The sequence below is a fragment of the Miscanthus floridulus genome, chromosome 16 (genome assembly GCF_019320115.1).
Source record: "Miscanthus floridulus cultivar M001 chromosome 16, ASM1932011v1, whole genome shotgun sequence".
In the NCBI taxonomy this organism is placed as follows: Eukaryota; Viridiplantae; Streptophyta; class Magnoliopsida; order Poales; family Poaceae; genus Miscanthus; species Miscanthus floridulus.
In genome coordinates, this window is record NC_089595.1 from 101,412,486 (window position 1) to 101,437,619 (window position 25,134).

The 25,134-nt window shown below is 43.7% G+C and overlaps 2 protein-coding genes across 2 annotated transcripts; both read left to right on the plus strand.

Moving 5' to 3' along the window:
• The first annotated feature begins 18,136 nt into the window (after positions 1-18,136).
• On the plus strand, positions 18,137-20,337 carry LOC136513406 (WAT1-related protein At5g07050-like). Its single transcript, XM_066507415.1, has 5 exons — positions 18,137-18,429; positions 18,589-18,651; positions 18,782-18,898; positions 18,981-19,398; positions 19,489-20,337. Exons 1-5 carry the CDS (start codon positions 18,236-18,238, stop codon positions 19,879-19,881), a joined length of 1,185 nt encoding a protein of 394 aa, XP_066363512.1. The 5' UTR covers positions 18,137-18,235; the 3' UTR covers positions 19,882-20,337.
• Positions 20,338-22,363: 2,026 nt separating this feature from the next.
• Positions 22,364-24,486, plus strand: LOC136511137 (uncharacterized). Its single transcript, XM_066505327.1, has 3 exons — positions 22,364-23,061; positions 23,830-23,929; positions 24,370-24,486. Exons 1-3 carry the CDS (start codon positions 22,364-22,366, stop codon positions 24,484-24,486), a joined length of 915 nt encoding a protein of 304 aa, XP_066361424.1.
• Positions 24,487-25,134: the final 648 nt, after the last annotated feature.

A 25,134-nucleotide genomic window follows, 5' to 3' on the forward strand; every position in this document is an offset into this window, starting at 1 on the left:
GGTGTGCACTATAGCTGGAAATAGTTTACAATAAACTGTAAAAACAACATGGAGAGGATCACGATAAGCAGGATAGCGAGATTATGTTACAAAGGATGTCTTAGAATTTTGGTTATAAATCGGTTTTTTATCATAGTGTTCTATATTCAACTATATTCTCCTTTCACCATTAAACAATTTTTTGAATGATTTAGACATTTAGTTACTACTCCAGAAAAAGAACAGCAAAGGCTCTGAAGGTTTACTCTGATCAATATTGACATTAATAAGATGATACCTAACATCTTTGAACTACATAGGCCCAATCCTTTCAATAACATGGAGCAGTACCTTATAAATATGAAGGATACTTCTTTACGGTGCTTTTCTTCACTACTAAATTCTTAATACAACATCACTTTAGTCAGGGGCATATATTCTGATATGTTAGAAGAATAAAGAAATATTATCGTACCAGAATCAGTCTTTGCTTGATAATGAATTGATGTTTGGATGGATAATATGGGGTCAGTATTATGAATGATAATCCACTGAATGATCACAAAGCCTCACAGTTAGAGATTAGGCCATGAGTTTTAGTAACCCAAGGAGATGCAATTTGGAGACACTATCACCTTTCTACCTCTACTATATTAATTTTTGGAGGCCACCGATGATCAAAATCCCAGTCTAAATTTACCTGTACACTTTAATTGGATTTTAAAATTTAAAGCACTAACATACCTTTTGTTTCCTTCCATATTTTATTCAGAATTATCTTTTGCTAGAAATATCCAAAAGGCAGTAGCAGCAGAGATAAATCTTTGTGAAGTGTTCCTCCTTTTTTTGGCAAAAGAAGGTGTTGGAAAAAATTGAACTGATAAATAAATGCAAAGATATTGGCAAAATACTACAATTTGGATGCAAATCATTTATTCAGAAATCATTGACAACAATGCTGCTTTGCAGGTACATAACTATGATATCATCACTGAGTTTCTATGTTTTAGCTCCTAATAACGTGCATAACATCATCACAACATGCTGCCCTCACTGCTTATCGTTGTGACTTAGCAATTTGTAGATTATTTCGTGGCCCAAGTCTTCTGTATTTATTCCAATTTTACTTTCTGTTTGGAATCGATCTGCAGATCTCTTTTCTTACAAGAGAGAAATGCAACCAATAGTTCTTACAAGAGTATGCTAGAGAGATGTAAGTACGTTCTCATCTCAAGCCCTGATTTAAGAGTTCATGTTTCATGATTTTGTATGCTTAAAAATCTAATCATGTGAACCTGTGAACAAGAAGATTTAAGGAAAAGTACACTAAGTACTTATTAACTATGCTACGAAGCTATTAGTCATTTTTTTAAGTTTAGCAGTTTGACATGATTACAATCTTCTTAATTCTATATAGAATATAGCTCATTTCAGCTATATTTTTTAGGTGCACTGCTTATATTGAGCCACTGGCCAAATTTTTACAATCAATTGAGGTTTGTATCCATGTTATTGTGGTTAGTATGATACTATGACACTGCACATTGCTCACCATATTGTCTATTTTCTAATGTCCCTGTAGTTATGTCATTATGGCATCTACTTTCTTATAATGATATATGCATGTAAAAGCGTGATTGTCTACTAATAGTTCATAATCCCTAGCCCATTTTATTGAGTTTAGCCATCAAATTGTCAGGTTCGACTATGCTTACAGCTACTATAATATCGACACTCAATAAGGATTATAACATCTCCCACATTTGTGTTTCTGATAAGCTATCTGCATATTGTCATGTAGCATAGTAATTTATTTTCTAAACACAATAATTTCTCATACATTTAAGGTACTGTAGTGGATATGTCTAATTTCTAAGTAGCCATGTTGCTAAATTATTGTTAAATTCAAGCCATGTGCTACATCATATACCTGATAAGAAAAAAGTTCAGTATTAAACATAAACTACATGCAGATAACTGCTCTTCACATTTAGCTAAAACCATAGTGGGGTGATAGAGAGCAATGGTTTGTTTTAAAAATCTATCCCTAAGCATATACAGCAGTAATTCATAGTTTTATTTCACTGTGCTTGACATTACTTCCAATAACAATAATATCTCTAATGCCATCTCTTATTTACCTAATCTTTTTAAGAGGGAGGACTATCGACTTATCGCGATGGGGTCCAGAGCTGTTGAATTTGATGGAAAATCAATATTCAACTTTGGCCAAACAATGAAACAAGTCAGGACACAAAAGAAGAAACAATGATCTAGGATGGAGCATTGATGTATATATGTTATCTATGGTAGGCCTCTACCTAAATGGTATTGGTCCTTCGCTTAGTGTTAGCATGGTTTTATTTCATATGGTCCGTTGCCTGGTGTAGAATTAGATTGAACACGAGCTCTATCAACAATTTTGATCACTAGAGATCTTGCACGATCTAGAAACTTCAAGAATGCTTGCAAACCAAAACACTTATGTATAAGGTTCACATCTTGCTGAATGTCAAAACACTATCTCTCCAAGGCTTACAGCAAGTTTCTAAAACGTTACCTGCGTTACTGAATGTCGACAAAAGATGCTCGGCAGTCCACCGAGGGGTATCCCACGATGGTAGATTTGTCATAGAAGTGAGCGAGATCAGAAGCGAGATGGTAATACAAGCACCAAGACACAAGATTTAGACAGGTTCGCCCGTCAGTATGACGTAATACCTACATCCTGCGTTCTAATGTATTGCATTAAGATGTATGTAGATAGATCTGTCCACTACGGGACCCTTGCCTCTCCTTATATACTCTAGAGGGGTAGGGTTACAAGAAAAGTATCCTATTTAGTACTATATAATAGCTTGTGGTGCACGCCGAGCAGCGCCGTGCACGCCTTGATCTTGCAGGTTGGGCCACCTCTGATGGTGCGGCCCATGTCTTGTCTTGTGGATACCGGGGGCCATACGCCCATAGCTAGTCATCGAGCCTGACAATGGGTGACATAGTCACATGGTGCTAGTGTCAGAAAGTAGAAGACCAGCCAAGTAGGTAGCCAGTCTCTAGGCATAGCCTTGAGATGAGAAAAGCAAGAAAAAGGATGACGAGAATGGGTGCTCCCTCTCCCACCTTCTTCCCTGGTGCTCCCCCCATCCATGGCGCCCCCTGGTGATCTCTCGGGTGTTCTTCCTCCTCGATCATGGGTGGACTCTCGGATTTGTGCTTCGACCTAGGAATTGAGTTTGCCAAGGTGGTTTCACAACGCTTTGGTTGCTCGGTGAGTCCTTCTGCACCGCCTCCTTCAACGTCATTCCATCTAGTTGTGAGTTTTGGCTGTTCTGTGATTCATTTGAATGAAGATTCTATCGGTTTGATCCTACAAGCCTGCTTGGGTGGTGTAGCTAAGGATTTCAATGTCTTCCATCTCTCTAGTTGGATGTTTGGTTTCTCGGTTTCTTGTAAAAAAGTTGGAATTATGGTTCACAAGATGAAAAGCTTTTCTTGCAAATCCTTTGCCATCTTCTTCTTCCTGAGGAGGGATGGAGGACTAAATTAGCAAAAAGAATATGAACTCTGGTGCTTAGAACAAGATGCTGAATGGACCAATCATAAATAAAAAAAGCTATGCTGAAATTGTGCGTTCCACTCCCATTGTGAAAAAATCTATGTTTCAACGTCTCACTTATCCATCTAATTTTCAGAAGAGTTCTGTTCATGCGCATTCTGGCCACCGCTCTAATTCAAAGTTTTTTTCGAGGCTAAAATCTGTTCCTCGCTGGATCCCAAAGCCATAGATGAACATTCATCCGTATCTGGCCTCTCTGGCGCATTTCACGCCTAAGCCCAAGCCCAAAGCTTCGAGGGTTTCAAATTTTGAACCTGTTACTCAATCTATGCTGAAAATCTTGTCTTATCCGGCCTCTCTGGCGCATTTCATGCCTAAGCCCAAGCCCAAAGCTTCGATGGTTTCAAACTTTGAACCTGTTACTCAATCTAAGCCGCAATACCCGTCTTCACATAAGGCCCGTCACCTGCCATCGAATGACCTTCACTATTACAGATGCTTGGGCCCAAATCACTTGAGGAAAGATTGCACTAACTTGGTAAGATGCAATTCCTACTTCAACTATGGACACATATCTTATGTCTGTCTTTCGAAGGCCTGAAAATAGTGGCGTTTTCGGCCCATTTCTCGGTCGGGCGATGGTATTGAGAAAACCCCTATAAACTTGGCTCCTTCTCCCATACTCGAAGCCTCCGTCTCCTCTGTCCCCCTGCCTACTGTGCAGAAACCCAACTCCTCGCCTCCCATGGCCAACTGGGCTTGCGATCCACTTCCGCATGTCCCCAAGGGGTTCACGCTGGTGGAACCTGTGCCACATCCGCCGCTCCATCTTGAGGCATATGTGATGGGTGCTACACCCTAACCAATGAAGATCTTGCCATAGTGAAGCTCTAGCCCCAAGTCCACAAGGAGGATTTCGCCAGCATGGAGTCTGCACTCCGCTACTTCTTCTAGGATGTTCATTAGGCTAGAATCATCTAGGTACAACCCTATGCTCTTGGGGATGCTTATGTTCGTTTTATCTCCCCACTAGAGAGAGCGTTTTCTTGGCCCTGAGTTTAGTCTAGGCAACTACACCATGAATGTTGTGAAGCATGATGAAAGTGATAAAGCCCGTACTTTTGATTTGGATCGTGAGGCCTAGATCATGCTGGTTGGTTTTCCTGAGGATTTGTGCAATGCTCCGATGATAGCTAGAGTTGTTTTTGGTTTTGGAATCATGGTGCACTGGCATGAACCTAAAACTCTAGCTAGGGTGGTTGTCAAGGTGTATCTCAATGATGAAGCTAAAATTCTAGATTCTGTCAAGGTGAATGGAGGTCTACCATAGAAGGGATGTTCCTAGACGGTCCCATGCTTTGTTCTGAAAAAGCAGTGCCTCATTGAGCCACAAGATGAAGAAGCGTTCATTTCCTTTGGTCCTCTACACCCTTGTCCAGCGCAGCCACCACGCTGGATGGGCTTTGCCCCACCTGTACTATCTAATGCCACCCCAACTACCTCCAATGGAGTTCCTACCATGAATCTTGAAGCAGGAGGGCCAAGCTGATGGCAAGAGCAGGTTGCACCAAGAGATTCAGAAATACATAGTGTGCATAATGCCCAGGCTATGCAGCAACAAACTGATGCCATCAGTGTCCACAATGGGTCAGTTCAAGTGAGCAGCTTTCAGAACCTGCCAAGCCCCACTCCAGCTAATGCAATTGTGTAGTTCCAGGCTCCAAGAATTAGATCAGAGATCTATGGTCCCAGTGTGCCCTCTGATCCCCTCATTGCAGTGGTTCCATCCATTCTAAAAGAGGTACTAAATTTCATATCTATCACACCTGCATCTAACTTTCTTTCCTTCCTAAATCTGTTAGTTATTGATCATGGCACTTTGATTCCTACATATTTTAATGATCAATGTCTCCTCATACATCTTGACTTCCTTCTATCTCCACAGATTGGGGGATCATCTCTTGAAAAGATTGTCTTGGACTACGTCTCCTCTGATGATGAAGAGGTTGATACAGTAATGGGGGATGCTGATGCAGAGTTTGGAGAAGTAGAAGCAGAAACTAAAAATGAGGATGAAGATGTAGAGATCCTAGATGAAGCTCCTGCTGTTTTCCAGACCCCACATAAGAGAAAGAGCTTGAAGGTCAAGGAGAAGTTGGATGATAGCTTTCTGAGGCGTAGCAGAAGAATTGCAAACAAGCTTGGAGGGTACAAGGATGCTACAAGTGCCAAGGCAGCCAATCAAGTTAAGGAGACATTCACTGTAGAGGAAGTTGTTGCTGATCTCACCCCTCTGGCTATCATTCCGGGGCCTTCCAACTATGAAGTTGCACCACACCTTTCCAAAGAGATCCTGGAAGGAATTGCAACTGGTTTTCTACAGATCTAGCCTGAGGTTGCTTCTGCTGCTCTTCTTGAGAAAGACAATATAGATGAGTAGTACCATAGATTTGTATCTATGTGCACCTGCAAAGGTGCTGCTTTTGTTGCTCCAGAGTTACCCATGTTTAGATGTCTGTCGCCTATCTAGTCCCAGGTCCCAGTCTGTGTACTAGAAAAATAAGATCATGTACTGTTGCATCCTTTGTTGCTTTAATAAACCTAGGAAGTGTTTGGGTTACCTATCTCTAAATCATATGTTCCTTGTTATGCTAATGTTGCTTTTCATTTCTTTGTGGTCTTGATTCCTATCTCTGAGCTTGGTTATGTGAGACTTGATACAACTACAATGCCCTCTACTCTAATCCTCTGTAATCATGTTAATAGTTGTCAAAATGACAGAGTTGGGTGCATGGTTTATAACATAGACCTACATATGCTTCTTTCACATCCCCACAGATACAGAAGTTAGCTGATCCAGTTTGTCATTTGCATGAACAAACTATGTCTTTTTTACATACATTGTGTCTATGGATAATAGAAGATACAGTAAAATTTTGTTTTGGAATATCATAGGCATTAATTCTCAGGAAAAGTGGGATGCTTTAAGAGGGAAAATTATAGAGAGTGCTTGCCAAATCATTTGTATTCAGGAAACAAAAAGAGAGAATTTTGACATCTTTTACATTAAAAATTATGCCCTAGAAATTTCAATCAATTTGCTTTTTCACCCTCAGTTGGAGCTGCAGGTGGTCTCTTAATAGCATGGAACAGCAGTGTGTTTGAGGGCTCTGTAATCTAGACAAATTCTTATGCCATCACTATTAAGATGAGAAACAAGCTGGATAACAAGAGTTTTCATATTACAAACATATATGGCCCTTCACAATCCAATCAGAAGCAAGCTTTTGCCACTTGGCTGATGAATCTTGATATCAGTGAGTTTGATGACTGGTTACTTGCTAGGGATTTCAATCTTATCAGGATACCTGAAAATAGGAACAAACCAGGAGGTGATCTGTCAGAAATGAACTTGTTTAATGAAATTATTTCTGACTTGGACTTACTTGAAATACCTTTCAATGGCAGAAGCTACACTTGGACAAATATGCAATCTGATCCTCTTCTTGTCAAGTTGGATTGGGCTTTCACATCTTCTGGCTAGACCCTCTCCTATCCTGCTACACATGTACAACCTTTGGCAAGACCTATTTCAGATCACATCCCTTATGTGCTGCACATTGGAAGCTCAATCCCTAGATCAAATATTTTTAGGTATGAAAAAATTTGGGTGGATCATGCTGATTTTCTAAACATTATGGATCTTCATTGGAATAATTCACCAGTATATGCTAATGCATCCAAAAACCTATCTTCAAAGTTCAAACATGTTAGAGCTAGTCTAAGAAAATGGAGTAAGAACCTTTCCAAGCTAAGCAAGCTAATCTATAACTGCAATTGGGTTCTACTGCTCATGGATGGTCTTGAGGAGCAAAGACAACTCTCAAATCTAGAAAAGGCCTTCAAAAGGCTGGTCAAGGAGCACCTTGTGTCTTTACTAGAATCTAAGAGGATATATTGGAAACAGAGAAACACAGTTAGATGGGTGAAATTTGGGGATGAAAATAGTAGCCTTTTCACACTATGGCTACTATAGCACACAAGAGAAATTTCATTTTATCCCTTATAAAGCCTGATGGTACTGTTGTCACTGAGCATGGGCAAAAGGAAAATTTGCTGTTGGAATCTTATAAGCAAAGGTTAGGAATCTGTGAATTCTCTAACATACACTATGATCTCAGCTCCCTATTGGCAGAGCATAATCTTGATTTTCTAGACAGTGAGTTTAGTCAAACTAAAATTGAGACTGTCATCAAATCTCTGCCAAATGACCATGCTCCTAGATCAGATGGTTTCAATGGTTTGTTCATTAAAAAGAGTTGGGATATAATCAAATGTGACTTCATAAGATTGTTCAGAGATTTTTATCATCGGAATACAGACTTAAAGAGTGTGAACTCCTCCTTCATTACCCTTATCCCTAAAAAGAACAACCCTGAAACAATTGATGATTACAGGCCTATTTCTCTCATGAATTATAGTCTTAAGTGCATCACAAAGCTACTTTTCAACTAGGATGCAATCGGTGATACTGCAACTAGTACACACCAATCAATATGGATTCATCAAAGGAAGAACAATCCAAGATTGTCTAGCATGGGCATTCCAATTCCTTCATCTCTGTCGTCACTCAAAAAAGGAAGTCATTATTCTCAAACTGGACTTTGAAAAGGCCTTTGATAAACTAGAGCATGAGGTCATTTTGCAAATCCTCAAATACAAAGGATTTTCTTCAAAATGGATAAGTTGGATTCAAAACATTTTGGGGTCAGGAACTTCCTCTATGCTACTGAATGGTATTCCTAGAAAAGGTTTTGAGTGTAAAAGAGGGGTCAGACAGGGTGACCCACTCTCACCCCTGTTGTTTGTTTTAGCAGCTGATCTTCTTCAATCTGTTGTCAACAAAGCTTGGTAGATGGGCATCCTCAAGCACCCGCTCAGTGACTCCTTTAGAGGTGACTTCCCAATTGTACAGTATGCTGATGACACTCTTCTCATCTTGCCTGGAGATGCTAGAATCCTTTTTAACCTCAAGTGCTTATTGAGATCCTTCTCTGACTCTAGTGGTTTACATGTGAACATCAGGAAATCTTTCTTGGTGCCCATCAACTTAGCAAATGAAAAGGTCATTCATTTAGCTAGAACTTTTGGTTGCAGCATAGGAACTATGCCTTTCACATATCTAGGGCTCCCATTGGGATTCACCAAGCCTACAATGCAAGAATTCTCACCTCTTTTGACAAAGATTGAGAAAAGATTATGTGGAGTCAGTAAACACTTATCTTATGATGGAAAGCTCATACTAATAAACTCTGTGTTTTTAGCTCTTCCTACATTCTACATGTGCAGTCTTAAAATTCCAGTTCAAGTAATCAAGCAAATTGATATCTATAGAAGGCACTGCTTATGGAGCAAGGGTGACATCAACAGGAGAGGAACTTGTCTTGCTGCCTAGGAAACAGCCTGTAAACCAAAGAATCAGGGTGGGCTAGGTATCATTGACATCAAGAGTCAGAACAATGCTTTACTCATGAAATTTTTAGACAAATTCTACAATGAGGTAGACATACCCTAGGTATCCATGACATGGTCCAAATTTTACTCTAATTCTCAGACACCACCACATGCTAGAAGTCTAATTGGATCCTTTTGGTGGAAAGACATTATGACTCTTTTTCATAAATTTAGAGATTTTGCCAAGTGTAATCCAAGCAATGGAAGGACTGTTCTTTTCTGGGTTGATAATTGGTCAGATCAAAAGCTCCAAGACATGTTCCCCCAACTATTCTCCTTTACCAGAAAGAAGAAATGTTCCATCTGTTCCTTTCTGGATCAAGATGTAAGCAGAATTTTTAGCCTACCCTTGTCGACACAAGCTGCAAATTAGCTAGAAGAACTACAAACTCTCATCCAGCAGAGAACTTGGAATGCAGATACAAAGGACATATGGTGCTATTCTTGGGGATCATGCAAGTATAGTAGTAAGAAGGCTTACAAAATTATGAATGGCCACATAGAAACTTCTCCTCTCTTCAACTAGATGTGGGCCTCCAGCAACCTTGGTAACACATAAGTTTTTCTTTTAGCTCTTGATCAGGGATAGAATCAACACAAGGAACCTATTAAGGAGGAAGAATATGGTTCTTGAAAATTATAATTGTGTTCTATGTAATGCTGACTATGAGGAAACTAGTATGCATCTGTTTTTTGAATGCCACTTCAGTAAAGCATGTTGGAATAGCATTCCTAGATGTTGGAACCAAAATTTGCCACCTTTAGATATGATTATTGATGCTAGAACATCCTTTGGGAGTCCAATTTTTAGAGAAATCTTCATCACGGCATGTTGGATCATTTGGGTAACAAGAAATGCAGTCATCTTTGATAATGTGCAGGCCAACCTCAGCAATTGGAAAAGACAGTTCAAGGAGGAGCTTGACTGTGTTTGCACAAACGCCAAGCCAAGTAGACAGGTTGCGCTAATTAATTGGAAGGAGAATTTTACTTAGCTTTTTCTGTTTCTTTTCTCCTTTGGGCATTATGGCCTTGTACCTTTTCTTCTTCTATTGCTCTTGTGTATAGAACATTCCTTCTTTTATTTGAAATCCAAAAAAAATATCAGGTAGGGGCTTTCCCTACTGAATTGATCAAAAAAAAAGATGAGAAAAGCGCATATTCACCGCAAGGTGAAGTGTGTCCACTTAGTCCCTGAGCCGGCTGGAAGATGAAGAATGAATCTTGTAGCAGGGTTGAAAGCATCTAGGCCCCTAGTTGGGTTTCGGTGATTAATGACAATACGTGATTACTGTGACTACCGTGTGTTTTGTAGAGGCAATTAAGTTAGGTCAGGATAATGGAGATCGATTGGGCTATCGTGGTGGTCATGCCCCTATGATGAAAATTGTTTCGGTTTTCAAAGGATGAACGATAAGGTTAAGGATGGACTAGTTCTAAAGTGTCGTTTGATGTTGAGGAGACACTTAAAATAGTTTAGGACTTTGTTTTTCCTTTGGCCATACTATTAAGGGGGGTATGGACGGGTAGCTTGACCTAGGTGAGTCTAGTGAGTTAGGTGCGATGCACACTTATTAAATCTAGCACTAGGTAGCTCATAAAAAGCCCTTAGATCCATTGGAGCAAACTTCATTCACGTATGATCGAGAGTTGGAAGTGAATGGAGGGTCAAATGCTGACCGGACGCTGGTTCCAGAGTGACCGGATGCTGGCGCATAGTCCGGTCAGTTCATTTGATCAAGGTGATTTCGTCTGGTGCGATCGGACGCTGAGAGGTGAGTGACCGAACGCTGGGTCCCAGCGTCCAGTCGACTCCAGTAAGGTTCCAGAGAGGGAAAATCATGACTGGACGCGTCCAGTCAGTGCTGACCAGACGCTGTCCAACGTCTAGTCACAACTTAAACACTAGAGTTCGGGAAGAACTGACTGGAGCGTCTGGTCAACATGACTGGAGCGTCCGGTCACCCCGTAGAGGCACATAACGGTTCGTTTTTCAACCAAGGTTATAAATACTTCCTCTATTCGTGCGAGGGGATACTTTTGCTCATTCCAATAGCTGAGAAACACCTTTGAGAGTACCAAGAAGAGCAAGGTCCTAGTGAGGTGATCGAGAATCCCAAAAAGAGCCCTCATTAGTGAAAGCAAGAGTAGCAAAGTGTGCATTCACCCTTCTCATTAGGCTTGTCGTGGTCAAGTGAGAGTTCATGCTTGTTACTCTTGGTGATTGCCATCACCTAGATGGCTTGGTAGTGATTGAGAGTTTGGTGATCATCCGGCAGAGCTTGTGGATGACGCAACTCAAGTTGTGAGCGGTTGTGGGTGATTCATCGCGACGAAGTGTCAAAGAATCAACCCGTAGAGAGCACTTGATCCTTGCGTGGATCAAGGGCGAGCTACACCTTTGCGCGGATACTCCAACGAGGACTAGTGGGGAGTGGCGACTCTCTGATACCTCGACAAAATATCGTCGCGTTCCTCCTTCTCTCTTTACGTTGTGCATTTACTTTGAGTAATTCAATTCTTGTCATTTACATTCATAGAATTATCATGCTAGAGTAGGATTGGAACATAGGTTGCTAAACTTTTATATGGTAGATAAATAGAAACACTTTCTAGGCACAATGGGTTAATTGGGCTAACCGTATGACTTAATTATTGCAAAGAAATTTAGAATTAGCCTAATTCACCCCCCTCTTGGGCATCTTGATCCTTTCAATGCCGTCGCAGAAAGTCAGGTTGCCACGAGCGGCGTCGATCTTGAGATCCCATCTGGCCCGCTATGGATCAAGCACACACCCCTACCTGGCGCGCCAACTGTCAATAAAAGATGCTCGACAGTCCATCGAGGGGTATCTCACGATGGTAGATTTGTCATAAAGGTGAGCGAGATCAGGAGCGAGATGGTAATACAAGCACCAAGACACAAGATTTAGATAGGTTCGACCGTCAGTATGACGTAATACCTACATCCTGTGTTCTGATATATTGCATTGAGATGTATGTAGATAGATCTGTCCACTAGGGGACATCTGCCTCTCCTTATATACTCTGGAGGGGTAGGATTATACGGAAAGTATCATATTTGGTACTATATAATAACTTGCGGTGCATGCCGAGCAGCGCCGTGCATGTCTTGATCTTGCGGGCTGGGCCACCTCTGATGGTGTGACTCATGTCTTGTCTTGTAGATACTGGGGCCATACTCCCACACTGAAGAAACACGCCAGTCTTGCAAATGGCACAGAGTATCCTGGGTCACAATTTTAGTTCAATTTCCATCAAAGCCCAACAGTTTTTGTTGTTTGTAAAAATGATGAGTGAATATGTAGGCCTACGTCAAGGGATTCATATAAGATCATATGCAGTATCTACAAACATCAGCGAGATGCCATAAGCTCATCAAATTGTACCATAGCAGAAAATAACCTCCGCTGAATAATTTCTGACAGAGTTAAGGGCCTCAAATCCTAAACTGCAACAGCAACGATCCCCATACATAGCCATAGCCATATATAGTCATCAAGTCGACGCGCAGGGTTTTCTAGTGATTTAAGAAACAGAAATGCTATACAACACATATGTGTTTTAGCGCAAAAAACACATGAATTTTTTTGTCCCTCTCTCCCTCTCTTTTCACAGGTGTTGCGCATGGCGCCGCTGTCGGCCACCGGCCGCTTCCTGTTCCGAATTGGAGCGGGAGCACTGCGACAGTGTAGCGCTGGAGTGAGTGGCGCCCCTGTTCTCTGGTCCACTCTGTCCGCACATGGATATACGAGCTGCAAGTTCAAGAAAACCAATTTGTCCTCTTGTCCTTGCATAGAAAAAAATTATTTTTTGTGATCTGTGGATCCGTGATCTTGTGATTTGTGATTGTCTAGAGGTAGAAGAAGACTGAAGATAAAAGAAGATTGGAGATAGAAGGAGGACGAAGGCTGTTGAATTTTTAATTTTATGATGTAAAAAAATTTATATATTAAAACTGCATAAAACATATGGTCGTCGGACACACTCAACTTTCCAGCCGTGTGTGCGCGCAGGACGCGGCTGGGCGCGTGGCCGCGTGGGTACAGGAAACCGGCACGAAGCGTTAACCTGTGCATCTGAGCCTGTAAGAGGCACGTGTCCGCACTGCATTAGCCATAATAAGCTCAAACAGTGTCAGGGAGGCTGAGATAACGCGAAATCTAGGAGCAATAAGAGTTACCATACTTCTATAAAAATCTATTTAATTTTAAAAGAAAAAAACATATGGGTTAAGAAAACTTTCCATGTTTTAAAAGGAGCCTGAGTCTATATCAAGGTGGTATGCCATTCTCTTGCCGAGTGTTCGGCTGGCTGGCTCGTGGCTGGCTGGCTGGCCGGCCAGCCAACTCATGAAAGCACTGTGTATGTGAACAGTGTTTTCCTTTCACAACAATTAGTCGAAATAGTATTTTGACTTATTTTTCAGTTCTGTTGAATGGTATTCCTAAACTAATTGCATAGCTTATTTTTCAGTCCTGCCGAACAGTATTCCTAAACTAATTGCATAGCTTATTTTTCAGTCCTGCCGAACAGTATGGATAGCAAATAGTATTCCTTAAAAAAATTTCACCGGTGGGCGGTGGTACATATAAGGTGGTGTTTAGTTTCTTCTCCTAAACTTTAGTCGTTGTCCCATTAGATGTTTGGACACATATATGGGGTATTAAATATAGACTAATTATAAAACTAATTGCATAGCTTGCGACTAATTTGCGAGATGAATCTTTTAAGCCTAATTAGTTCATGATTTGACAGTGTAGTGCTACAGTAAACATATGCTACGGACGGATTAATTAGGCTTAATAAATTCGTCTCATGGAGTACTAACGGATTCTGCAATTTATTTTTTTATTAATATCCGAACACCCCGTACAACGCACTCACGTGACACCTCCTAAATTTTAGTCACCAGATCCAAACAACCCCTAAACAGTATGTTCGCTTGTTGGTTTCAGCCAGTCCAAACCAGCCAGCCAATAGTGTTTTTCTCTCACAATAAACCAGCACCAGCCAGCCCAAACCAGCCCAGAAACCAACCAACAAACAGGCCGAAATTGGCATAGCAAGCTGTGTCACTTTTGAGTTACTTGTTCGAAAATGCATCCAGCATACGTAATTCAGTTTATTTAGCATTTGACGGTTTTGAAAGAATGGCCATAGTCTTGCATCCGAGACTGCAAAACAATCAGGAATAACCAGACCTGAATTCAGCAACGGAAGCAAGAATGTAAGTTCGTTTAAGTAAGAAAGCATACTTTGTTCATTTGTTGTACCGACAGATGACGCATCTCCAGCGCGATTTATCACGAAAATTCATGCTCTAATATCTCACGGCATGCACCACGCACTGGCACTTGTAAAAAGCAGCGTACGTACGTAATATATGGCCAGAAAAGTTGCCGTCTTGCCGAACTAGCTCGCCGTCGCCGTGTTGCGCATCATTCTCCCCACCTAAAATCCGAATCAGAGAGCCAGTCACCGGGCACTCCCGGTTGTGCGTGCCTATCTGCTGCAGCAACCGAACGCAGTGCAGCCGAGTTTTTAAATCAGTCACCCGGCGCCGGCCGCGCTCGCGCTGGCGTCGTCACCGGCGAATCACTTGTTGAAATGAAAATCAAAGCCCCCATTTGCTAGATCCCCGACTCGCGTGTCGCACGCGAACTGCTCTCCTCGGTCCGACCCTCTTTTCTCGTGTAGCCTTTTGTGCTCTCGGCATGCCTGATTGATTACCTGATGTGTTGCTCGGCGCCTGTTTGCTGCCTGACATGGGATTCCGATGCAGCTTCTGCACCAGCGCGATGCGATACGTATCTCCTTCAGAGGCATAGCATCAATTGACTTGACTTGGAGAAGTTGTTGTTGATACGTACTCCATATTGGAGGAGATCGGCAGAAAAAAAGTTGAATGATCTGGGAACGGTCTATTATATTCATGGATGATCACGCTAGCCAAGTGTAGTTTCACTTGGGAGCAAGGAAGATGCTGGCGTACGTGAATGCGTGACTGACGCAGATAGCAGAGCGGCCCTGGAAAATGTTTGCGATTCTGAACCGAAAGTCTTGTCTCTACACTTCAATCACACGGCCTTTGCAATACTTTATCACCTTTCATACGGAGAGTTCAAGAAGAATAGTGCACAGTTGTTATTCTTAATTTAGGTTCCTTTGCTGTTTCCCTTTTGTTGTGCTTTGCTGCGTTACTCTGAGCCATACGGATAATTTGCGCCCCTTCTGGCGAAACATATATAATAGCACAATTTCGCAAATTATGCCAAGCAGAAGTTGTTTTTGCCTTGATGTTATTTTGATCCGGTACCTTAACTCCTTAAGCGCTCCATTTTTCTTTGGTTATATCAGGACCTAAAGACACGTATCAATGTGGGATTTTGTTTCCATAGAGATCATCCCAACTCATCCTGCAATTAAAAGTAGTATAGGATTCCCGAGTTGCTGGTGTATAAGGATCAAAATGGTCCAAACCGTGAGGAGGTAAATTGGGCTATAAAAAAACTAAACCAACTTTAACCTAACACAACTCTATTTCATCACCTCTTACATAACTAGCCCTAGAACTAAACATATAACACTGAAGGGAGTCCTTAAGACCACCACACTAGTCATAATTAACAAGATCACACTAGCTAGCAACATGTCTTTAGGTGGGGAATTGAAAACCTGGCTACTAAAGATCACACTAAGACAAAACAAATCATAGTTGTCACCAAATACTTCAAGCACACAATAAGATCAATAAAATGTAAATGTGAGAAGTACAATGGACAAGTGACAACAAGATTTTTTTCCCCATGGTATCAGATAGTTGCCACAACCCTTTAGCCCATGTTGGAGCACCCACTAAGGATTAAGCTCCGTTCAGTCATCAATGCTCAAGTTGTACTAGGACTCTAGGAGTACCTGGTCTTCACTCCAAATTGGCGGGTCTCAAACCAATCGCATAAATGGAAAATAGATGAAGCTTTCAAAATCATTAGTTTCCAAGGATTACTCAATGGTGTAGCATATAAATTAAGCAAAACTATCAGGAGGTGTGTAGCATCATATGATCTTCAAAACTTCAACTTGAATAAACACCGGTGTCTGAAGAAACTTGCAAAAATTCTACTTGATCTTCAAAAAGTCACCAGACAATTTGTTGTTTCCAACACATGCATTACCAAATAATACGCTGAAACACCGGTACCTTGTCTATCTTCAAGTTGAAGTATTCAATAGTGTGTCACCAGATCATACATGGGCTCCAACTCATCGGATGATCCACCGGCCTTGATCAAATGATCCGGAGATCCCTAAACTTGATTTTTCAAAAAAAAACTATTTGAAATCTAATCCAATTCAACTTCTTTGAGTTCCTTAACAAATTTTCATCCTTTCAAGGCCACCCATAAGCTACCTAGGTAGATCTTTCACATGTGTGCATCTATTTAACACTCTAGCCTCAAAACTAGGTCAATATACTCATCTGTACCTCCCTTAATTGTACGACAAAAAAACAAAGATTTATTCTACTTCTAAGCGCATATCAACACCAAGTCGCGCTTAGAATCTATAGAATCCTTAGCCTCCACGAATATCCTTTGCATCCATGCATGGAATCCAAAATCTAATACCAAGAGTACCGTGTGGCCATGACTGCGACTAACAATATGAGTAATTCCTACAAAATACATGTTAAGCACAAAGACTTGTGTTCATTAATCATTGAAAGCAAAACTAGGGCTTCAAAGCATTGAGCTAGACTCTGTTGATGGAAGCAATGACAAGGACCTAGTCAATGATGTTTCATTTGCTATCACGGATAGAGATGAGAAGGTGCCAGAGTTGGAGCTCGGTGAGTCCCTTGTACAGGAAACCTCTAGTCCTAGTGAGGCCAAGACCCAACAAGGGGAGGGGCTTAGGGGGTGAATTGGGTATGTAAAATCTTTTCCGATCTACACTAGAAAACAATAAACTAATCTAGCGTGATGTCCAACTTATGTTTTTTCTAGTGTGCTCTACCTATCCAAACCCGCAAAGAGTTTTGCAACCTAGACCTACTCATAACGGTGTTGAGCTTGCCCCCCACTAACCTCTACCTATCCAAACCGAGTTTCCCCCCACTAACGGTGTTGAGCTTGCCACAAAGGTTTGCAACAAAGATTTCAGAAAAATTGTCATTTTTCATTTGAATTTGTATTAGATGAGTTTGAAACTAAGCTCATTTATGAATGCACTATGTGTCTGCATCATTTTAATCTTTTTTTGTGACCAAAATACGCATCCTGAACAAGTTTTTATGTTTGCATCAAAAGATGAGTTCACACTACTTATTTCCCCATCAAGCGTTACCACTCCATAAACAATGATCCGCGCATAGTCATGGTACCGTCAATTTAAAAAAAAATGATCGAACTTTCCAATGGACTCATCATTCTATAAGTAAACGATTGAATGGGATTCGCTTGCGCAACTAAGCGAGTCCCCTTCTCTTTCTCACTAAATTAACTAATTCATTTCCTTTTGACTTTTTAGATATTTTTTATTTGATTTGGCATTATTCAACAAGAAAAAAAATAAAAAAATCCCTCTCTCTTTTTTTTGTTAAAATTGTCATCAGAAAAACACACTGCAGACACCCACCGAAGCTGGCCAGGCGATTCTGCGTCGGTTTTGCTCCAGCGAGTCGGTAGGTGGCAGGTTTGCCACTGCCATCATCACGTATTCTGATTCCACTCCATCGCTCTGATGCTCCACGCAGAAACCCATTAGCACTTTAGCAGCTTTATAGCATGGGCACATAACTGAACCCAGGCCTTCGGCTAAAAACCCGGCCCTGCCGGAATTCTACTCACGAGCCACTACCCGGGCACGCCTACGTTTTCGGAATATACGGCTACAAGAATCCAGCAAAGCACTGCCCGGGCGCGCCCCACCTTACTCACATGTCACTCAGAGACGACCCCATGTCACCATTCACCCGAAAACACCCTTCGTCTCCGATCCAGCACCCTATAAATCCAGCCATCACCTCTGCTCCGTCTCAGCTCCAAGAAGTCACCTGATCTCTGAGCTCTATACCATACCATCACCTGCCATTGCCATCCTCTTGTGAGGGAGCCCTTACTCCATCTGTTGAGAAGCGAGAAGACTGTTAGGATAGCCATGGCGGGGTGCGGCGGGTTCGTGGAGAAGGCGAAGCCCTACATCGCCATGATCTCGCTGCAGTTCGGCTACGCCGGGATGAACGTGCTCACCAAGGTGTCACTGAACCAGGGCATGAGTCACTACGTGCTCGTCGTCTACCGCCACGCCTTCGCCACGCTCTCCATCGCCCCCTTCGCCCTCGTCCTCGAGAGGTACCCGCCTACCTGGCTACCCGGCCCTTCACTTCAGTTTCAGTCCGGCTGTTAGCGTGGTGCAGCTAGCTGGCCAGCTGATCAGCGGCATTTCCGATTATCTGGCGAGTTATTAGCACACTGATCACGATGTGACTATGGAAAAATTAATGGCTGCAGGAAGGTGAGGCCCAAGATGACGTGGCCAATCTTCTGGCAAATCTTCGTCCTCGCCATGCTCGGGTTAGTACTGTGCTCTACTCGTTTCGTTGATGCATGCATCTCGTGGGCTGACAACAATAACCTGACAGATAGTGATGGCATGTGTATATTCGAGTGAGAGTGACAGTTTCACCTGTCGTCGTTTCTGCAGGCCGGTGATCGACCAGAATTTCTACTACGCCGGGCTCAAGTTCACGGGCCCCACGTTCGCCTGCGCGATGAGCAACATCCTGCCGGCAATGACCTTCGTCCTGGCAGTGATCTTCAGGTGCACTTGCTGCACTTTCCAGAATCCAGACCAACTAAACGTTAACTGCAACCAACCATCTGATACGTGACGGCGCGTGCAGGATGGAGAAGCTGCAGATGAAGAAGGTGAGGTGCCAGGCCAAGGTCCTCGGGACGGTGGTGACCGTGGCCGGCGCGATGCTAATGACGCTCTACAAGGGCCCGCTGATGCAGCTGGCGTGGACCAGGCACGCGTCGTCGCCCGCCGTCCACGGAGCCGCCGCTGCCGCCGCCGCGGAGATCAGCGCCAGGGACTGGTTCCTCGGCTCGGTGTTCGTCATCGTCGCCACCCTCGCCTGGGCCTCCCTCTTCGTCCTGCAGACGCACACCATCAAGCAGTACTCGGCGCAGCTGTCGCTCACCACGCTCGTCTGCTTCATCGGCACGCTGCAGGCCATCGTCGTCACCTTCGTCATGGAGCGCCGCACCTCCGTCTGGACCATCGGCTTCGACATGAACTTGCTCGCCGCCGCCTACGCCGTAAGGATCCATCAGCCATGATGACGATGATGATGATTGGCCTCCTCCAAGCTTGCTGACGACGTGCTGTTGTATGTTCCGTTCCTGCAGGGCATCGTGACGTCGAGCATCGCCTACTACGTGCAAGGTCTGGTGATCCAGAAGACAGGGCCGGTGTTTGCGTCGGCGTTCAGCCCGCTCATGATGATCATCGTCGCCATCATGGGCTCCTTCATCCTCTCCGAGAAGATCTACCTCGGGGGCGTCCTCGGCGCCGTGCTCATCGTGGCCGGCCTCTACTCCGTCCTCTGGGGCAAGCACAAGGAGACGCAGGAGAAGGAGGCCGACGCCAAGACGGCGCTGCCGATGGCAGTGCCGGCATCCTCCATGCAAGACGCCGCCGCCGGCGTCGTTGGAGATGACGCGGGGTGCAACATCGGGAACAATGGCGTGAGGTCACCCTCCGGTGTACGTGGAGCTCCTGCTTCTGCTAGTGCGGTTTGATTGGCCTCGTCAGACTCCCAATAATTTGCCTCCGGTGGATGGCAGTGTCGTCGTCATCCGATCGAGCGCTGAACTCTCAAGTCTCAACTGTTCGTCTAGCTACGACGAGCAGACTATACTACTAGAGAGATAGTGCAGCAGCTGTTTGGAAATTGGAATGGAGATTTTGGCACAAACTTTGGTAAGAATTCTGCACTTCGATCGCTACAAAGCTCTCCTGCATGCGTTCCAAACACGCCGGTTTCATCACCAAAGGCGCACGCAAAACCGAACCCAACAACTGAAACTGAAAGCGTGGCAGTTTTGCTTTTATTATCATCTTTGATTTCTGAATTGTACTAGTATTTCTACCTATCTTAGCATTCCAAGGTTGTAATCGCGTATTCGCTTGTATGATAAATGAGCAGTTGTGTGTATCACACTATCAAGTTATAAAATGCTTGATAACTTTTTCCAGGTGTTTCACTGGTCCAAACTTTTGTCGCATCTGAAATGCGTGCATACATAATTGGTGCCTTGGTGGAATCCTTGTTGCAACCAACTGGATACATGGGAATGGCATGGTGTGGCGAACTCGAATGCTCGCAAAATAATTCATTCATCCTAGCTGTATACTCCCTCCGTTTTAAATTATAAATCATTTTTACTGCTATATACTCTCTCCGTTCTAAATTATAAATTATTTTTTCTTTTCTAAGTATACTACTTTTGTCATGTATCTAAACATAATATATATAAATGACTTATAATTTGAAATGAATAGAGTAGAAAGTTTCTACCGTGAGAACCAAATATAAATACTACTTCCTCGCAACTAGCATTATTACAGTGTATAGTTCAGATGCATGTATGGCCGGCGTAACCCTGAATTTTTTAACCTCTCGGTGGACATAGATATATACTCCACTAAGAATTAGAAATGCCACTTTGTTGCCCTCTGTATATTCCAGCATTTAGACGGATCATGTTGCAGATTGCAAAGCTTAAGCAATAAATGGAAAATTATTAGAGTCGCGTCATAAATGAGTTTTGCTCAGAACATCCAGTGGCAACATAATTCTTTATAATAGAATACAGACTTGTGTATAGCACATTCCTGAAACATATAGTAAGATTGTTATTTTATGGAAGTAAATAATTTCCATTTGTATGGTTCAATCTAAATACGTGAAGATATCATCAATCGACCTTTGAAAAGGTGAACTACCAACAAGATGCCTATTGACATGGTATAGGATGAAATAAAGGAGATAACATTTATTTGTTTGGGACTAATAACTGATAAACATGAACGATGTTTCTTTTAGCATTAAGTGATCGATCAACCAGAGTTCATCGCTAAGAGCAAGACTAATAATACAACCTGCTACTGGCTGTATGAATCCTTGCAGCTCATCTTTTAGCCTGCTTATATAGTAGTTAGCTCTTCCCAACTAATATATAGCCCACTTGTCTCTCTCACAAAGTTTTTGATTTTTCTGTCTAAGCCGACTATAAGCTTATAACCTGCTTTATGTCTTTCTCCTCTTCTCTTTTCTTCATCTCAGCATTCAGCCTACTTAGAGCTTGCTATTATACTTGCTCTAATACCAAAGACGGGTGAGTTTGAACAAATAAATTTGTAAGAGAGCATAGAAGCTTAGGGCCTGTTTGGATGATGCAGTTTTCGAGAACTGTAGTATCACAAAACTACGGTTTTATAAGCCAAATAAACATAAAACTATGGTTTAGAAAAAAAATAGATCATGAGTGGAGTTTCTAAAACTCCAAAAAGACTACAGTTTTGACAAAAAAACATGGTTTTAGAGATTACAAGATTTGTTGCAAAAAAAAACTGGACCTGCGAGGGTATGACCACCCCCAGGCATTGCATTAAGAAGAAGACCTTCTCACGCAGGCCTAGAAAACCCCCGAACCCTTGCCCCACCCTTACACAGTGGCACCGTCGCCCTGTGAGACCGGGCCGGTCCTTAGACATATGCTTTGGCGTGGGACAGACAAGAGGATTTTTTTAACCCCAACCTGAAATTCGCTCCCACGGGGAGTCGAACCCAGGACCTGAGAAGTGCCGCCGGGACGCTCTAACCGGTTGGACTAGAGGCCCTTTGGCGATTTGTTGCATCCAAACACCCAGTAACTTTTGAAAACCAAAGTATTTTTTGTAAAACCATAGTATTTCACTACGGGATACGGGACGTTTACCGAGTGCCAGGGGCACTCGGCAAAGTCCAAAAAACACTCGGCAACCTCTTTGCCGAGTGTTGCCCTCGGCAACGAACAAACGGCAACGATTTATCGGCAAACATTCTTTGCCGAGTGTTTTTTGTCGGGCACTCGGCAAACACTTTGTCGAGTGCAAAAAAACACTCGGCAAACATTTTTTAAGAAAAATAAAAAAACAACATTTATTTTAAGGAAAATAAAAAACCCACCACCGGCCGCCACCACCACCGGCATCCAGCCCCGGCGGAGCAGGGGGGCCATGGAGGGCTCGCTGGCCAGGCAGCCGGCGTCCGAGCAGGGGCCCGCAGGGCCTACCTCGGCGGAGTCAGCGGCGGGATCCGGTGCTGTTGAGGCAGCCGCCGACGGTGACCGCGCGGACGGCGGTGCCGGCGACGCATCGGCACCCGTGCGAGCCCGCGGAGGTGGGGAAAGGGAGGGGCTAGAGGTGGATCTAGGGAGGGGAGAGAGGAAAGGCGAGGAGGGGGCGAACTCCGGTAGCGGTGGCCGCGCAACGGCGAATCCGGCCGCCATGGGCGCGGATCTGGCCACCTCGGCTGCCGAGGTTGTGCCGTCGCTGGTGGAGCAGCTCAGGGGAGGAGGGCGCGTCGGCCGCCTTTGGAGTAGCTCGGGGGAGGAGCGAGCGCCGATGGAGCACGTCGGGGGAGAAGGGCGCTCTGGCTGTCGGGGGAGCGGAGGAGGGAGGTGCGGGTGCTGGAAAAAAGGAGGAGGGAGGCGGGGCGGTGCGGAGGAGGGAGGAGGGAGGAGGAGGGAGGTGCGGTTGCGGGAAAAAGGAGGAGAAAGGAGGTGCGGTGCGGAGGAGGAAGGAGGAGGGAGGTGCGGCCGTGTGGAGGAGGAAGGAGGAGGGAGTGCGGAGGAGGAGGGAGGTGCGGTGCGGAGGAGGAAGGAGGAGGGAGTGCGGAGGAGGGAGGTGCGGGTGCGGGAAAAAGGAGGAGGGAGGTGGGGCGGTGTGGCCGAGGAAAAAAAATTACTTTACTTCTTTGCCGAGTGTCCTGGATCTGGGCACTCGGCAAAGGTTTTTGTCTTCTTCTCTTTTTTCCTAGAAAAATGATTTTACTTCTTTGTCGAGTGTCCTAGATCTGGACACTCGGCAAAAAAAAATTCTTCTCCTTCATTCTCAGAAAAAAGATTTTTACTTCTTTGCCGAGTGTCCTAGATCTGGGCACTCGACAAAGTTTTTTTTTAATTTTTTTTCTTGTCTTTCTTTCCCAGAAAAAATATTTTACTTCTTTGTCGAGTGCAAAAAAAGAAAATATTCGGCAAACTCCCTCTTTGCTGAGTGTTTTTTTTGACACTCGGCAAATCTCCTCTTTACCGAGTGTTTTTTTTTTGTTGCCGAGTGTTTTTAGCGCAGCACTCGGCAAGGAACTTGTTTGCCGAGTGTCCAAAAAATACACTCAGCAAACATAAAAACACTCGCAAAGTTGACGCTTCCGGTAGTGTTTCTTCAATACTTTAAAAATATTTTACATCCAAGCAGGGTCTTAGTATTTTTTTTCTTATCTTATAGCAACTAAAAATGGTAAAAAAACAACAACATATAGTCTTCACCTCTGCTATGCCAGTTTTCAGTACCTTTAGAATATGAACTTTTCATGCCATTATCCCTTGGCTACTTCTCTAGCAACACGCATCTATCAAATCTTTACTGGTTAATGATGTATCTCATCAGTCACTTAGCTTTCTGGTGATCCACTTTATTTGTAGGTGTGGGGATATCCTGATCCACATGAGAATTTTACGTTGCTCTGCAATTTCACGGAAAAACCTGTTATTAGTTATTACTCATGTTCGTCTAAACTTTCAGGTAGAGTAACAAAATACGCAACTACTGCATGCATGATGAGAAGGAGGAGATCATCAGCAAGTTGATCACCAGGACGATCTTGTGGAGGAGAGATCAGAAGCTCTAGGCCTATCTAGCTGATAAATTATCACGGCCTGCTGCTGATAAACAAAACCCAATTAGGAATGGACTCGCATGGAAAAGAAATCCACTTGTCCACTCATCATCATTGCCATTGCTGGATGCTGAATCAAGAGGGGAAACCATGCGCCTGCTAGATTCGTGCGGCGTGCGCGAGCATTTCTCCGCATAAACCGTCCAAGTGCAGATCTCACATCCGTCGTCTGCTGCCGATCTTCTTTTCGTTCGTTCGCAGGGCTCAACTCCTTTACACGTCGAATCCACTCTCACATAGTCACATTACACTTGCAGCAACTTGCAACAGTGCTTTACATTGGCAGCCTAACCACCAGTACGTCTCTCCAGTTACTATCTGCAACAACAACCAGCAGATGGAGGGGTCCCTGAATCGATCGACGATCGAGCTCAAACCTGATGGGATGGAGGTCTACCTGTGAAGAACAAGAACGTCGCTTTCGTATATGCCAGCGGCCAGCCAGGCCAAGGCGCAGCGTGCCCGCGAATAATGAAATCCATTACCGAGCAATCGTGTCCTGGAAAAGAAGAGCTTTCGCCCAGGGCACCATTGCTCGACGTCGACGCCGACGTACGACGGCGGCAAGTTGTTGCTTGTTCAGGTCTATCTACTCAGACAGCACTGATAGATGGTAAGGTCGTCAGTTCGTCGCTACCTGCCTGCACGCCTTTTTGCCTAAAGTAAACTGAGTTCGTGGGATGGGAATGAGATGCCGGCACAACGAGGCGCCAGATTGATTCGCCGGCCCCTGCATGCTTTGGCATATGAGTGAGTGACAGAGATGCAGTTTGGCAATGGTGGCATTGACGTCTTGGAATCGCGATGAAGCAATGGGAAAAAGGCTAAGCTAGGGCATGGTAGGGATCCGGAGGCTGGCCAATGGTGGTGAGGGATCGTGGCGATGACCGAGATGGAGCTTGGTGATTCTAGTAGTGTCATGCATGCAACCTTCGAAAAGGGTTGGTGTCTCGTGATGTCATCCTGGGGCTTGGGATGGGCAAAGGTGAAGATGAAGTGTTGATTTGGGAACTAAGCTGTTGCAGTGTTGCTGTTACTGTTGCCTTCCTGC

Excerpts from the sequence above, each read along its gene's own strand:
- LOC136511137 (XM_066505327.1), top strand. The coding sequence starts at position 22,364 with ATGGAGGGCTCGCTGGCCAGGCAGCCGGCGTCCGAGCAGGGGCCCGCA. Across the intron at positions 23,062-23,829 it reads CGGGAAAAAGGAGGAGGGAG|GTGTGGGGATATCCTGATCC; the intron begins GTGGGGCGGTGT and ends CTTTATTTGTAG. Across the intron at positions 23,930-24,369 it reads ATGTTCGTCTAAACTTTCAG|CCTAACCACCAGTACGTCTC; the intron begins GTAGAGTAACAA and ends TTACATTGGCAG.
- LOC136513406 (XM_066507415.1), top strand. The coding sequence starts at position 18,236 with ATGGCGGGGTGCGGCGGGTTCGTGGAGAAGGCGAAGCCCTACATCGCC. Across the intron at positions 18,430-18,588 it reads TTCGCCCTCGTCCTCGAGAG|GAAGGTGAGGCCCAAGATGA; the intron begins GTACCCGCCTAC and ends TAATGGCTGCAG. Across the intron at positions 18,899-18,980 it reads GTCCTGGCAGTGATCTTCAG|GATGGAGAAGCTGCAGATGA; the intron begins GTGCACTTGCTG and ends CGGCGCGTGCAG.